The sequence below is a fragment of the Mauremys reevesii genome, linkage group 4 (genome assembly GCF_016161935.1).
Source record: "Mauremys reevesii isolate NIE-2019 linkage group 4, ASM1616193v1, whole genome shotgun sequence".
Classification (NCBI taxonomy): domain Eukaryota; kingdom Metazoa; phylum Chordata; order Testudines; family Geoemydidae; genus Mauremys; species Mauremys reevesii.
This window is the reverse complement of record NC_052626.1, coordinates 16066802-16082848: the sequence shown is the minus strand read 5'-3', so window position 1 is coordinate 16082848 and position 16047 is coordinate 16066802. Positions and strand designations below refer to the sequence as shown.

Sequence of the window (16047 nt, the reverse complement as noted above, 5' to 3'; positions counted from 1 at the left end):
GCTGTGCTAGGCATAGAGCTGGGGAGATTATGCCCCCCCCGCCCCTTTATCCTCCCTCACAGGCCCCAGAGCAAAGGGGGAAACCGCAAACCAGATTGTAAAATATTTTACAAGGAAACACCAGTCCAACCCTATATTTATTAACAGGTTTTTTTCCCAGCAGTGGTCAGATTATTAATTTTCCGTGTGATAAAGGCCGCCTTGCCCTCACTGGCACGTCGAGCTGAAATTCAGCAGCACACATTGGCATGCCTGCCTCTCTGCCCTTCTCCAGCAGCCCTGGTTCTGGCAGCCTGTTATGGCAGCCACCCTGACTCACTCAGAGTTCTGTGGCAGCTTCAGGTCGATTCAAGAAGAGAGGCTTGCGTTGCATTCAGTGTGCCCTGAATAGTACAAGCAATTCAGTGTTTCTTGGGCTATTGATTTGGATATTTAATTCAATGAAATTTTAATTTCAGAATGTTTCCCCATCATTTCTCCTGCCGCCAACCTGTTCAGATTTCAATGCATGATGGCAATGAGGCACAGCTGCTTTAGAGAAGCTGTCAAGGGAAAAGTGGGGGCTGTAGGCACTCAAAAAAAAGCAGGGGGCTGAGTTTTTGTAGCAACAGAGAGATGATAAATCCTTCCCTCTCCCTTGTGGGCAGGAATGGAGATGATCTGAAATGGTGTGTGTGTGTGAGGAGGGGGGTGTTGAACATTTCACTTCTCCCTCCCCCCACCCCACACACCTGCCATTCAGCAATATCTCCTGCTACAGATCTATGATTGCTGAGCACAGTGACAGACACGCACCTCCTCTAGAGCTTTCTGCACACCCCTCAGCAGCGTGTTCAAATTTTGACATGTAAGTTGTCAGATTTCAAGGTGAACATTCTGAGATCCACTGTTGCCCTTAGCCAATGTGCACACAACTTCCAATGTGTGTCAGCCGATAGAATTCAGCCCCAGGGCTACCGCCACAGTGGGATTGAGGCCCCTAACCCCAAATTTAGATTCTCAAAGCTGTGCTCAGCTACTGCCCAACCCTGTAGGTGCCTAAACTCCCTAGGCAGCTGAGTTTCCATCCGTAAAGTCCTCTAGGTGTCTCAATTTCTGCTGGCGTGCACTTACAAAACTGCTCCCATCCTGATGGTCCTGAGAAGCTGGGCACCTCACTCACACAAGCTCCAGCAGGAACCTCAACCCCTCTGCCTTGCTCGACTGCAGGACCCAGTCCAATGGGTATTCGCAGTGTGTGCCTAGAGGAGGTGGTAGTAGGGCCATCTTACACCTATAGCACTCCCCTAGGATGTGGGAGAACCGGGTTCAAAGTCTCTCTCTACCTGACGTAGAGCAGGGACCTGAAGAGAGGTATCACCCCTAATCATTGTGCTGTAGGGTATTCTGGGGTGGGTTTCTCTCACTCTCTGCTGTTGAAGGGGTCAGGGCCCAGTCCCTGCTCCAATTAATAGTCCCTACAAAGTGGAACATACACATTTGAAACCGGGTCTTGCATAGGAGGGGGATGCCAGCTGTATCACCTCTTCCTCCATTCTTTGCGAGAAAGGAAGGACCTGGCTTAGGTGCTCAACTCCCGGAGAAGGGTCACAGCTGTGACTCCCAAGCAGAAATACAGGCCTCCTCCCCAGCCCAGAATTAGGCACCTTTGAGAGTGGGGCACAGCTCCTGCCCCTCTCTTAGCCCATAGAAAGGCCAAAGTTAGGCAGCTCCCTGCTCAGTGTGCTGGCTTCTGTGAATCCCCTCCTTAGGCACCTGGCTCTCCCCACAGCTGAGGGAGCCCGAGGGCCTCACTTGTGGCTGAGGATTCCAGTAGGTGAAAGGGGGCCTAAAATTGGCCCTTTAGTGTCTCCTTTGTGCATCCAACCCTTGGTTTAGGTGACCTGCAAACTTAGGCTGACAGTATTGCGTCAGTTGGTGTTGAGGGTTGTCTTTGCAACCATGTGGTCTAGAAATGTGGTGGGGGTGGGGCAGAGAGGAGAAGCAGGGTGGGGGAAGTTGAATTAAAGCTTATATTCTTCAGTGGGAATGGATTCTGCAACTAACTGCACAACCCCAGAATTGTGGGAAATGTGCCTACTATAAAACATTACCTGCTCCCCCTGAAATACTCAGACCCCTTACACAGCTTGCAGAGTGCTGGGTGGGAGGGCGGTGAAGTCTCGTACCGGCTAATAAAGTTTAGTTTGGGACTTTTGGGGAAACTCCATTATATCAGCTTCCCCAAGGTTATTCTTGTCTTAACACGTCTATTAGACAGGTAATACTAACGGTGACTGAGCTGTCACTAATACGGGTCAATGAGGTGTCATGTTTTAAAGCCCTATCCACACCGGAATCCGGTTTAACACCAATGACACAAGAAGCTAGTTAGTCTGTATCCGCAAAAATGAGGAGTCCTTGTGGCACCTCAGAGACTAACATTTATTTGGGCATAAGCTTTCATGGGCTATCATTGACTGGCTTGCCTGTTTTTTCCCATGCTTTTCAAGCCTAGGTCAAGTTCTCCCCCGGCTTTGTACAAGTTGTGCTGTACACACCTTGGTGCTTATTTGCTCACTGATTTTCCAGGAGCGATGGCTTGTTCACCAGCAGTATTGCCCTGCTGTTGACTTCTCCAGCAGCATCTCTAGAGGCCTCCTAAGAACAGGGTGCTAGCTAGCCCAGATATGTGCCTGGATACTGGTGCCCAGCCAGGGAAATGAGATATGGCTGCAGCTAAACTCTAGGATCCAGAACTGGACTGTGACTCTCAGAACTACCCACCTTTGCTTTCACAAGCTGCACGGAAACTATCAGTGCCCTAGACACACTGCAACACAGTACTTCCCGAGCCTACAGTCCTGCCCCACATCTGACTCCTTTCTTGGGGCGTTAGGGGCAGAACAGCAGCATGGGGCTTCCTTCTGTGCCCCAGGAGTGACAGCAGGCCCTCCCCCACCCTGTGTGGGACCAGCAAGGACCTCCAGTTCTCTTTCCCTCTCAGCCCATGCGACAAGGGGGGCATCACTTACCTTAGGCCTGGTCTACATTGGGGGGGGGGGTGCCGAACTAAGGTACGCAACTTCAGCTACGCGAATAGCGTAGCTGAAGTCGAACTACCTTAGTTCGAACTACTTACCCGTCCTCATGGCGCGGGATCGAAGTCCGCGGCTGCCCCGTCGACTCCGCCACCGCCGTTCACGGTGGGGGAGTTCCGGAGTCGACGGGAGTGCGTTCAGAGTTCAATATATTGCATCTAGATGAGACGCGATATATCGAACTCCGAGAAGTCGATTGTTACCCGCCGACCCGGCGGGTAGTATGGACGTACCCTCAGTAACCAAGCTGAGGCTGCTTAGGTGAGTGGGCCAGGCCTACCACACTCTGCTCCTGCCACACGGTTCTTTGCTGAGGTGGTGTCCACAGGTCCCCCAGAGCAGTGGGTCTTCGAGTTGCCTGCGGCAGCTCACACCTGTCAGTGCTATTGCCTCAGGTGCTCTGCAGACATCACTGCATCGGTTACTTACTTTTATTAAAATGAAAGCTGAGATTCTGATATAATCATGTGACTCCAAGGGCTGGGGCCCTTGGCACAGCCAAACACTTCCTATGGCTTAATCCAACCCTGTTCATGAAGCAGCACTCCTATTTGTAATATGTAACCAGAGAGCAGCTATTAATTTATAATTATGAATGGTCTCAATCATCTCCCCCTTAAAATTCAAATTATTGTTATGAAAAGCCAAGAGAATCCAGCAAAAATTAAATAAGTAAGAATCACAGTTTGAAGATGAATACAGATGATTTCAAGATGCAGTCCACCCCAGCCTCCCTGACTGACACTGGCGGTCAGAAGTAATTACAATAACCCAAGGATTACATTAGCAGAGAATTGTTTCAATGAAAATACGCATTCCTTCTGCCACGGTCGAGTTTGAAACAAACAAAGGGAAACTAGAATTCCCAAATAGCCGGCTGGTGTAAAACTAATGTAGCACCTCGCTCTACTGAGAATCTGTCCACATCTTTTCTCTAGAAAAGATTTCAGACTCATCACCTAGTTCTGTGTCATTTTGTCACATACCTGCCTGTGTGTCTTAAATCTGTCCTGCCCAATAAAACCACACAATCCCCTGAATCAGAACGAGCGAGCACAAAAGTGTAATGACAAAGTGCAATCTGGAAGTTTAAAGAGTTATGCTATGTTACTCAGGGTACGTTTACACTTACCTGCTGGGTCACGCCCAAAGTTCGACTTCTGCGTCGAACAACTCGCCGCTGATGATCTAGATAGCGACGATAGTTCGAACGGCTCGTTCAACTCGAACTCCACCCACAGGAGGAGGAGGGGAGGCGGTTGCGGAGCCGAAGGAGCGCGCCGCCGGCGCTGCGGCCGCCTGGTAGTTCGAAGTGGTAACTAGGTTCAGCTACGTCAGCTACGCAATTAGTTCGACCCTAGTGACCGAGACAGGGCTTACACTAAGTTTTATAAAAACTGATGATTATTTTGAGGAAAACATAACTGCTGGAAAGTGAGGTTTTGGATCCGTCAATTAGGTCAATTTTCCATTTAGCTTAAATATCACACACATATTTTCTCCTGGATTAGGACGGTTTGATTCATTTACTTGTGCGCATTTGTGAAACAGCCCTTGCACTTTCATAAAAATGATCAACAATGTCCAACTAGCTCTGTGGATTTCAGTGGTGCTACGTGGATTTATAACAGCTGGAGACCTGGCCCCACATAGTTCATTCATTTTAGTGTCCTACTTGTTGAACCATTTACCAGCAGTTTTCACAAGGATCATTTAAACTAACATGGTTGCTTTCTACTCACTATTACCACAATACAATTGTGTTAGGATGGTGAATTGTTCTAAAAGCTCTTTAAGTTTGTATTAAAAAAATGTATTTAAATATTCTTCCTTCTTTGTTGCTTATATTAAAAAACGCTGTGAGAAAATAAAATATTCAACATGACATTGCAAAGTACCAATGGGCAAGAAAGATGAGTTGTCCTTGCCAAGGGTCATACTGGAAATGTGCGGGGAGAGAAGTAGGAAGGAATGCAAAGAGTGACTAGAGGGGGGGGGAAAAAAAAGCATTCATTCAGACAAACGGCCGGCAGAAACCACTTCCACAATTCAAAGAGGCAGCAGACCAACAGACTCCTGAATCAGAAGCAAGATGGCTGGAGAAGAAAGTAACATACATGCTCAAAGTCAGACTGTAAACATCAGAGGTTAACTAGCATACTAGTTTCTTTTAACCACCAGTGAGAAAACAGTCGTAAAAAACCTTCCACACTACCTTACATCTGCAGCTCTTGCATAGCCAGACAATAATATGCTTATGAGTTTCATAGCCCAGTTACACCCACACAACTATAAAACAAACTTACCATTCTTTATTCAAGGAGCTACCATTCTCTCTCTTAGTAGTTAACTAATAACCCTTCTGTCTGGTCTTAACAGAGGGAGGCTCTGAAGCTTAATTAATTCATGTTTATAAAATTCTATGTTCTTTGTGATGTCCTGTGATAAAAGTGCAATGAATTAAAGTAAAGAAAAATTACAAATATTTACTATTACCTACTGTAAAATACTTACGTGAGAGATGCTAAATAAAGGAAGAAGGGTGCTAAGGTCTGATCTATTACACAAATTAATCTCATTTGCTACTGTTAGCTCTAAAAAAAAGTCTGAAAAATATAAGAACAGTGAGCTAAATGCAGGTCTGTGTAAACGGGTGTAATTCGACTGACTTCACTGGAGTTGCACCTTCTTACACCCGGGCTGAACTTGTCCTAGTATGTCTGAAACCCACACAGCCTAGTGAAATTATTAGTCAAAATGAAGCTACGCTAATTATATCTAACATGTTAAAAATGGGTGAGACTTGCTTTGACGCACAGTAATCAAAGTTAAGCCTTAGTGAAAAGGACATATTTGCTTAGATATTCTCAAAAGTTCTAGCAATGTCTAGAAAACCTGTTTTTACTCACTGTATGTATGGATGCCTGAGTAGCTAGAAGTATTCAAATCTGGACAGGTGATCTTTGTTGTAGATTAGTCTTTCAATGTAAAATCATTATTTCCTGCATAGCCACCCAGTCAATCACAGTTCAAGAAAACAACAGGTGTATTCATTTTTAATGAAGTGCTTGTTAGTTATGTAGCCAGTTGTAATGAAGGAAAAGCTAGCTACAGCGCAAAAGGATGGCTAACACAAACCTGAACATTTATCAGTGGTGAACACCTATAGGCCCAAGGTTGACAAAAATACACTTGTGCTCCAATCTCTAATTTCCTAATCACAAGTTTTGTATCATTTTCTTGTAAATATCTACACTGGCCAGTTCCTCAGCTGGTGTACATCAACATGAAAGCCACCTGAAATTGATCTCAATGGAGCTATGCTGACTCACACCAGCTGTCCCACTACAGGAGTAAACTTTTATCCATTTCACAGAGCACATGACATTCTCTTCCACAGCTAACAGACCTTCCAGAATTACACTGCACTGCAGGGGGAAGGGATAGCTCAGTGGCTTGAGCATTGACCTGCTAAACCCAGGCTTGCAAATTCAATCCCTGAGGCGGCCATTTAGGGAACTAGGGTAAAAATCTGTCTGAGGACTGGTCCTGCTTTGAGCAGGGGGTTGGACTAGATGACCTCCTGAGGTCCCTTCCAACCCTGAGATGCTATGATTCCCCTCCATCCAGCAATGATCTATCAAGACATATAGTGCAAGTCCATTAGCTCAAACAAGCCTCTTCTTGCATTTCTGTTGTGCCTGAGAACACTGCAGGAGTTCCAAAGTTGCATGAAATCCTCAAGAGTCATTTTTAAATTATGCCACAATGTTTGCAGGGAACAGTATAAAGCACTAATTCATTAGTATTACATATATTGGATCAGTGATACTCTGATCCAAACTACAGTTGATCAAATATATTCATAGAAAAGAAAGTTTAGACACTTTTTCACACCTCTAGAGTTAAGACTGGAGTTCTCCACATACACACAGAAGCATGCCCTGGTGTTCACTGCTCATTTTCAGAGTGTGCCATTAAGTGTGTACTCTGCTCAGATTCTCTAACTCCAATGTTTAAAATGTGACCGAGCACTACTTCCTAGGAAAAACTATAGCCCTTGTATTTTAACACAGGATCCATATGCTGTCCCGGAGAAGAAAAAAAGATTCCCAAAATTGCCAATGGTCAACGCACAATTGCCAAGGGAGGCTGCTCTTTCTGTATCAGCTCAGAAATATGCACAAGAACGCGCGTTTTCAGGAGAATATGCTCGTTTATTTGGCTGCTGCACATAAATCATAGCCCCATGACCCACATTCATTCTTTACAGATTACAATCAAAAGGCTTCTTTTTAAAGAGCTGGTAACGAACCGGGCAAATGACACACACACACTTATTGTATATATTATACAATATACACAAAAACTCTCACAATAAAGCATTTGATATTTTCTGTCAATGACAAACTTGTTTCAGGATTCAACTATGGCAGGTGTTTAAGGGCCAGATCGGAGTTTTTTCTGATTACATCAATGGGAGCAGGATTGGGCCATTCCAGCTCAAAGCAGCAATACCCAGCAGTTAAGAACATAAGAACGGCCCTACTGGGTCAGACCAAGGGTCCATCTAGCCCAGTATCCTGTCTTCCGACAGTGGCCAATGCCAGGTGCCCTAGAGGGAATGAACAGAGCAGGTAATCATCTAGTGATCCATCCCCTGTCGTCCATTCCCAGCTTCTGGCAAACAGAGGCCAGGGACACCATCCCTGCCCATCCTGGCTAATAGCCATTGAGGGACCTATTCTCCATGAATTTATCTAGTTCTTTTTTGAACCCGGTTATGGTCTTGGCCTTCACAACATCCTCTGGCAAGGAACTCCACAGGTTGACTGTGCATTGTGTGAAGAAATACTTCCTTTTATTTGTTTTAAACCTGCTGCCTATTAATTTCATTTGGTGACCCCCTAGTTCTTGTGTTATGAGATGGAGTAAACAACACTTCTTTATCTTTCTCTATACCAGTCATGATTTTAAAGTTCAGAATACAATGCCAATGATAGTGTATTCAAATGAAACTGCAAGGAAACATTAAGTGGCATAATGCAGTTACACACAGGTGGGATGGATTTGTTTGCTGAAGTTCAGAAGAGCTGTGAAGCAGGGGGAAAAACCCTACGACTTATTAAAAAAATGCTGGCTACAGTCAAAGGCATTAGCAATAATTAAACAAAAAATGCTCAAGTTAAAACAGACTGATTGGAGACCATTGCAACTGCAGGAACTATTTTAACCCTGGGGAAATACTGCACCACTAGAGCTCTAGCAGCTCATTACTATTTATATTACATACTACATATTAAAAATGTGCTAAAGCAATGAGTTGGCCTCAGCACTACAACGCTATAAAAACAAAGGAAGGTGTCAGGAGAAGAGAATACAGACGCTCCCCGAGTTACGGAAAACCGACGTACGCAAATCTGAGTTTGCGGAAAAAGTTTCGTAAGCTAGAAACGGGAGGTTTTGGGGTTTTTTTGTGTAATGGTCGGAGATAACGTTTCTGACTTATGCAAAATTCAAGTGACGCCAGGTGCTCCGGGACGGAATGCTTGCGTAAGTCGGGGAGCATCTGTATCAGTAACTTGCTTGCTAGGCCCAAACCTGCAGTACTGATGTAACTGGAAGTTTTACCATTGACTTGAATGGATCAGGGCAGGCCCTTCAGCAAGTTAAGTGGCACCATTTTCTTGGCAACCCCATGGCCGTGGAGGGTCAGATGCACTTGTGCTTAGTGCATGACTTCAATGCGGTCTGAGATGCACAAGACATTCTGGGCAGTGGAATAGGCCAAATGACAATCTGCCCTCTACCTACCTGCCTCATTTTATACAATAATAGCGTTGACATGTCAGTTTGAGATTGTAGTATTTTTTAAAACAGTATGTGCATCTTGAGACATTGACCCAATCCTGCAAGGGTCTGAACATGCTCAACCTGCACTGAAGTCAATGGGCCCAATCTTGTTGCCATTGAAATCAGTGGCAAAACTCCAACTGATTATGACGAGTACAGGCCCAGGCCCAATACAGTTGAGAGTGCTCAGTAACCCCTGGGGCCTTTGACAGATACTGTATAATAAATAAAATGTAAACAATAGGAGAAAATCTAAAATCTACAGTGACGTAATAGAGCCCCCAAACGGCAAGAGACACAAATTGAAATACAGCCACTAAAACAACTTACCTTTTCCACAGCTATCAACAATCACAATGTTTTAAAGCCCAATGCCATGAGCCTGTCAACGCTTTGCAGGACTGAGTCCTTATTCTTGGATCCATTTTACAGATACACAATGGCATACCCAGCATGCAGAAATACACTACACTCACCCCAAATAGCTAAGGAGTTAAGACTGTTTCTGGCCTTTCATCTTGGTGCTAAACAGTTTTAAATTGCTGCTGTTGAGTCATACTATATTTTGGGGCGGTCTTGTCATTACAGAACACTGTTATGTTTACTATGGTCCAAAGCCATTTCATTAACCAGCTGTTCCATAGATGACTGAATCGCTGCCTTAACAAGTGAAGCAGCAGTTTCTATCAGAAGCAATTCATACTGTTCTGAAGTTCCGTGCTCCTGATCACTAAGACCATTGGGTGACCAAGCAGGAGAACAGACTTTAGCCTCCCTCCTGGGGCCACTGCCTGCAACTGTGGCCTCTTTGCGATTAGAAAGTTTACTGAAATTGAGGTTCCCACTTATTTTTTTATTCTCCTTTTGCTTATGTTCACATGAAGTTGAAGACAGCTTGCAGTCCTGGTTTGACTCCTCTTCATCAGGCTCATCATCTGCTTCAGTAATTGTAATCACAATGCTCACTCCACTAGTGTCCTTGTTTTCTTCTAATTTCCATTGTTCACTTAAACAGCTCTGCACGCTTACTGCATCATTTTTAAATGCCGACTGATTGAAACTCATTATTCTCTCTTTGGATTGACAGTCTTCACTGCCATTTATGTTCCTTCCAGACTCTTTATATTCAAGCCCTGTGCCATCGCTGTTATTTGTTTCTTGTACCTCTGTGGCTTCAGCTACGTTATCTGGTAGGTCCTTAGAAACATTAGCACTAAGAGTGGTATTGAGATCAACTCCCTTGTTTGCTACAGGTGCATGTTCAGGAGTTTCATGTAGGCTCTTCTGGTGTAGCTTTTCCTGGAGCATTATAGCAACTGCCTCTGGATTTGTTATTTCTGACTGAACGATGCACTGTATGTGTTGATCAGTGTCTGGTCTGGACTCTACCAAAAGCGCATTCTTCCCAGTGGAATTAAGTGAGTTCCTGTCACTTTTTTCGGAGGCTTGGCTGAAGGATTGATCCATGCTAGATTTGACTGTTATTGCCAAATCCTCTGGTTCACTGTTGGCTTTATTCAAAATGCCCATCAGTTCATTTGCTTTAACACTGTAATCAGATTCTTCTGTTATTTCAGAACGGCTGGGTTTTTTCTTGCCTCTTGAGAACCATATACAAGGAATTTTAAGCCCAGAACTAACCCGATTCTTTGGAAAACTTTGCAAGCCAGGATCCTCAGCATTTATCTCCAGTTGCACTTGAGAATCAGAGTGTGTCTGCTTCCTTGAAGATTTTGACCTTCTCTTACGTGTCACTAGACGTTTTATAGTTGCCCAGGCTCCCCTTGATGACTGAGATTGGTTGGAAACTTCCCCTTCTCCAGGGGCTACATTGATGGATTGGCTTGTATGTTTCAAGGTTACAGAGTCTTCTTCGCAGACACTTTTAATCTCCAATGTCGTCTTATATGACTTCTTTCTTTTCTTAAAACAAAACATTGTGAGTTTTTCTGCCTGATCTTCAGTTGAAGGGCACAGTTCTGCTGCACTAGGATTTTCTGATTGTCCTGTGTTTTCCATTTGAATTTCTTTAGCTGCCTTCTCCATATTTGTGGTCCTGCCTTCTAATTTCTTCATATATTTTTCTTTTCTATTAACCCATCAGATAAATTAATTGCAGATAAGTTCAGAGTGCAGTTATTTGAAATTTCACCCAAAAACATGAAATTACTTTTGTGAACAGATGAGGTGTTATGCAAAGAAATGTTCTGATTGACTTATTACACTACATTTATATTTCCACTGTGATTTTTTTTTCTTACCTTTCCTGAGAGAAAGATTTACTGGATAGATTTTAAGAACACACTATCCTGTATCTTATTGAATAGGTTCAGTTTCATCTCTGGGATGGCCAACCTGAAACACTACTTGATACGATGATATTATTTCAGCAACAGTTTGACTTTTTTTAATGGATGTTAAATCAGATCAAGAATTGACCGTTTTCATTTTATGATGGGCACCAATCAACAACTATTACTCGCTAATATGTTCATTATTTCACATTCTTTGAGTAATTGGATTGAAGTGATATAAAAAAAAAAGAGACAGACACACCAAGTGGCCTTATTTTGCCTTCAGTGATAGGGTCAGCTGTTTTTCTGTCTTTCCTTCTTTGCATTTCATTTGCTTTCCATTCATACTGCAAGGTTTGCCATTTATGTTGAAAAATATGGCATAGGTTCTCATCTCTCGAATTGCTTCATATGTATCTGCAACAAAACAAACAAATGATGAAAAACAATGTAGTAAAAATGGAAATACAATTTGTTTTTATAAGAACTGGGTAATTTTTCAATTTTGTGAATTTCAGTTCTAAAATTCCATGCGCTGTGTCCTGATATACATATGTGTGCGCTATTCTACGCTCAGATACACCCTTGTAATCAATGGGAGCTGTGTTTCAATATATGAAGGCAAAACAGGGTTTCAAGAGTGCCACGCTAGTTACACAGGAGAACTACCACATGAATCTTGCATATATATACATTTTTATGTGGGTAGAAAGGGAACTTTATTTTTATATTTCACTTGTTAGGAAAATATTTTTCCCCTGAGAAACACTTTCCCCCTCTGACCCATACGCATTCATAATTACCCCAAGGGAAATTCTAAATTGAGATATCAGATGTTTTTATTCTTAATGCATAAGATGAGAATATGCAGCTATATGAAACATAAAAAGGAGGGTTTGTGAGTTATAAAAGATAACGCTTCCTTCAGACAGTTTGGTTTATTTACAGTGTGTGCAAGGGTTCCATGGCAACCCCACTCTCACAGAACACATGTTCATCATAAAATGTATGTAACCGTTCAGAATATTCCTGAATATAAAGACGTAAACCCACATTATAGCACACTGACATACTTCTCAGTGAATACCTGGGATCCTCTCTTCTTGGATAACTTTGGGAAATTCTTTATAAATATTTTCTTTTATGTCCTACTTTAAAAAAAAACACTATCGTATGTATGTTTTAAAAAACTAAAGTAAATTATTGCATTTAAAAGTTATCTAACATTATTTGCTGTGGCTTAGCAATGCAATAACATAAAAATACAAGCAAAGCAATGCACGGATATTTTATTCCATGCAATCAATTTGTATATGGGCAAAAAATAATGTTTTGCTATAATTATTTGTCAATCTTTGCTTTCCTAAACCTTACTCTTGAGACCATGTGTGCTGTGGAGAATCCATCTGCAATCCAGAATATGGAATCTGTAACTGACACAAACACTGATTTTGGAAATGAGACTCAGACAAGCATTCCTTAATCATTAGTTTCCTCCTGCATCAACATCACTGTATTTCTGGCTGGAAAGACAAGGAAATGGATCTGTCTGAAGAAAACAGCCAAGAGAAGATTAGGTGTCTTCTCCAGTCTCACTCTCTTTTTTTCTTTTTTAAAGCAGGATGCCCTGGGATCACTTCATCACATTGCTCACATCATTGTGCAATTCTAGATCAAATGACACAATAAGCATTACATCTCAGTGCTTTCACCTCTTGTACACTCCATGTCCCTGGCTATTTATTCCTTGAATGGCAGAAAAAATGGATGCTGATTATTAGCAGTCTCCAGGCTAGTAGTGTCTGCAATTGCACAGAATGACAATTACAATGTGCTTAGTACCTTGCTGAATTGAAGCTTTAATCAATAACCCCTTTTCTGGATGAATCTCTCTCAGTTAACATTTTGAAAATAGAAAATAAAGGAAATAGAAATGTTTAAGTTACAGAAAAAGCCTCAGGGTATTCATGCCAGCCAACAGACCAAGTCACAGGCACCCACAATATAAATACCTTTGATTTAATGCAGGTTTCTTTATATGGTCTCCAAATCTCTGGAGGTTTCCTAAACTATAGTATTTGCAATGGAAATGGAAACATTTCTGATAGTTTGCAAACACACTGCTCCCCAACAAATAGGTTCACCTTACATAGGACTGATGCTATGGCCAACATTTTCAACAGTGGTGCTAAAAGTTCAGCTCCTACATCATTATTCAGACAACTACCCCGGTGGGCTGAAAGGTGCTGAACACTCCCAGCTCCCATTGTGATTAATAGATGGTGTGGGTACTCAGCACTTCTGAAAATCATGCCGTTTATTTTAGAATCCTAAATATGGATTTATTTCTTTAACTTTAGGCCCCGTGTTTGAAAATGTTGGCCTTTGTCTTTATGATGCAAGCTTTGGCTGAAAATTTGGTGAGTACGGTAGCATCCGCTGTGATGTGTTACCCTGCCATACATAGACGGGGAAAGTCTTTCTAGGGAGGGATTGCTAATGAAAAGCCTGGATTGCAGCACACTAATGCAAGAGATCCATTAGTAATAACCTGCTACATACTGCAAATAGGCTATGACAGAGATTGAAAACTTTTGCCTGTAAAGAGATCTATCAGCTCCCTTGTGGGAAGGAAGAGAGGCTGTCGCAATACAAGTCACCTGTCTCCTTCATGTGCCACTGCCAGCCACTGTAATGAAAAATGAAGCTAGAGACAACGAAGTAGATGGGGAAGGGAAAAAAACCCAACCCATTCTCCCTCCGATTTTCCGTGTGAACAGCTCCACGGAACAGCTTGGCAGCAGAGAAGTTGAGCCCCAGTGATTCGTCTCTGGCTTGTCCCGTTTCCAGTCTTCTCCCTTTGTGCCTGTTGCCTTCAGATCTGGCAGGGAGCTGAGCCGGGAAGTGATGGGCACCGTGAGGCGCTCGCACCCTCTCCCTCCCGCAGTGGCACATCCACCACCCTCCCCGCCTGCTGCTCCAGGGACAGTCACACCTGCACCCAGACCAAGGGAGGGCTGCAAAGCCCCCCCCGCGAAGGTAGGTGCCCATCGGCTCCCCGGCGGCCAGGGCAGCCCCCTCCCCGGACGCTGCCCCGCACGCGGAGGAAGGCACCGCTCTGCGGGCGCGGAGCACAGAGGGACCCGCCCGGCTGCTCCGCTGCTCTCTGACCCACGCAGGACCGCGGACCCGCCCCAGCCCACGCCCGCCCTCACCTGGCGCCCACGGCCCGCCGGAGAGAGGCGCCTGCAGCCGGCTCCGCTCCCTGCCGCCGCTGCCGCTGAGCCCAGTGCCGCCGCGGGGACCCGCCCAGCCGCGAGGCGGGGAGGAGGGAGCCCGGCGCGCCCGCCCCAGGGCAGGGGACACGCCCCGCTCCAGTCACGCCCCCTCCCCCCAGCGCCAGCTGCCCGGCGGGGGGCGCAGAGCAGCCGCGCGAGGGGGCCTGGAGGGGAGCCGCAAGGGGGGCGCTGCAGCGGCTGCCCAGACATGCACCTTGCTGTGCCCCCGCCGTGCAACCTGCTCCCCTGGCGCCCAGCGCCGCAGCTCCCCGCTACGGACTGCGGGGGCGGCCCCACCTGCCCCTGGGCTGCACCGCGCCGTGCACACCCTTGGCAGGGCGCCGCCAGCTCGGGAAGGCGAGCCAGGGCGGAGCGAGCAGTGGCCGGGCTGGTCCCGGTGGAGCGGAGCCGAGCCGAAGGGAAGGGCTGCTCTCAGCGCACCTCGCAGGGAGAGCTCGCCAGTCACTGCCTGCCCTATCGGCCCGGCTCTCATGCCTGGCAGCCCTGAGCTCTCTGCAAAGGTGCCGGATGGGACAAAGGGCATTTCAGGAGTGAGTGTCAGGACTGTCTCCCAGCCAGGGCTTCGAGCCAGGACAGTCTTCGGCTGGGGCCCCTCCTTTTTGCTGCCTTCTCATTCTCTAGCATCTAAGCTTCAATAGTATATAGCTCTCCTGCTGGTAGGGTTGCACAGACTGCCCTGAAAATTCAAATCAAGTGCAACTGATGCACTACATGTAACCACGCTTGGAGAGCTGGGAACTTCCCTATTCAGCTCCATGGGGGCTAACGCTGCTGCCCCCTGATAATTAAAAAAACTATTTCACTGCTCATTAGAACAGGTAAGAAGGGAAAGGGAGGAGTATATTTCAAACAGCTGCACAATCTGGGAGGTTGTCTAAGGTGGGCACAGCTTAGAAAAATACCACTTTTTGTTTTGCACTGGAGTAATATTGGCAGGGTTCCAGTCTGGGCCCACTCAGTGCTCACCAGTACCATCAGGCTGTAAAGCGAGCACAGAGTGCTCGTGGAATGGCATTTGCCATTTTCATTCAATACTTTCATCTATGCAACAATGGATATTTAGCTCAGCATCATCATACGGATCCTGATTTCAAAAACTGTGTTACTGCTTGTTATGAACAGACTTGAGTCTACACATTTCTTAGGGGCTAATACCCTCCCATACCTGTCCTGGGTAGGATCTGGCTTCAAATTACAACACAATTTCACTCCCCTGTAGTTTAGCACTGCCTGTCAGTATTAAGGTATAGTGAGTAGGAGGCAAGAACAAGGGAATACAGAAGGTAAGGCAACAAAGTCAGAGGGTCACTAATTCAGCTACATCACTTCAGGTTCAATGATATAAGTCCTACTTAAAGAAGTTAAATACCCTGCATTTGGAATAGTGTGGGGGAGACAGGATTTTGTTTCTCATGCAGCTTCAGAGCAAGATGATAATGCAAGGAAATAATTTGCCAAAGGATCAAAGGGCCATGGATGGGCCTGGATTTAACATTGGTCATTCAAGACAAGCATTCTTGC

The 16047-nt window shown here is 45.0% G+C and overlaps 1 protein-coding gene across 4 annotated transcripts; it reads right to left on the bottom strand.

Moving 5' to 3' along the window:
- Positions 1 to 7992: 7992 nt before the first annotated feature.
- On the bottom strand, positions 7993 to 14536 carry AKAP5 (A-kinase anchoring protein 5). Of its 4 annotated transcripts, none has more exons than XM_039533698.1 (3): positions 14443 to 14536; positions 12940 to 13029; positions 7993 to 11644 (listed from the first exon to the last, which is right to left on the bottom strand). In XM_039533698.1, exon 3 carries the CDS (start codon positions 11007 to 11009, stop codon positions 9516 to 9518), a length of 1494 nt encoding a protein of 497 aa, XP_039389632.1. In that variant the 5' UTR covers positions 11010 to 11644; positions 12940 to 13029; positions 14443 to 14536; the 3' UTR covers positions 7993 to 9515. The 4 variants fall into 4 exon arrangements, with proteins under 4 accessions (XP_039389632.1, XP_039389631.1, XP_039389629.1 ...); XM_039533697.1 differs by lacking the exon at positions 14443 to 14536 and adding an exon at positions 13888 to 13984; XM_039533695.1 differs by lacking the exon at positions 12940 to 13029 and having other exon boundaries at positions 14443 to 14519.
- Positions 14537 to 16047: the final 1511 nt, after the last annotated feature.

What these genes read in the sequence shown, in the direction of transcription:
- AKAP5 (XM_039533698.1), bottom strand. Translation starts at nt 11,009, where the DNA reads ATGAAGAAATTAGAAGGCAGGACCACAAATATGGAGAAGGCAGCTAAA.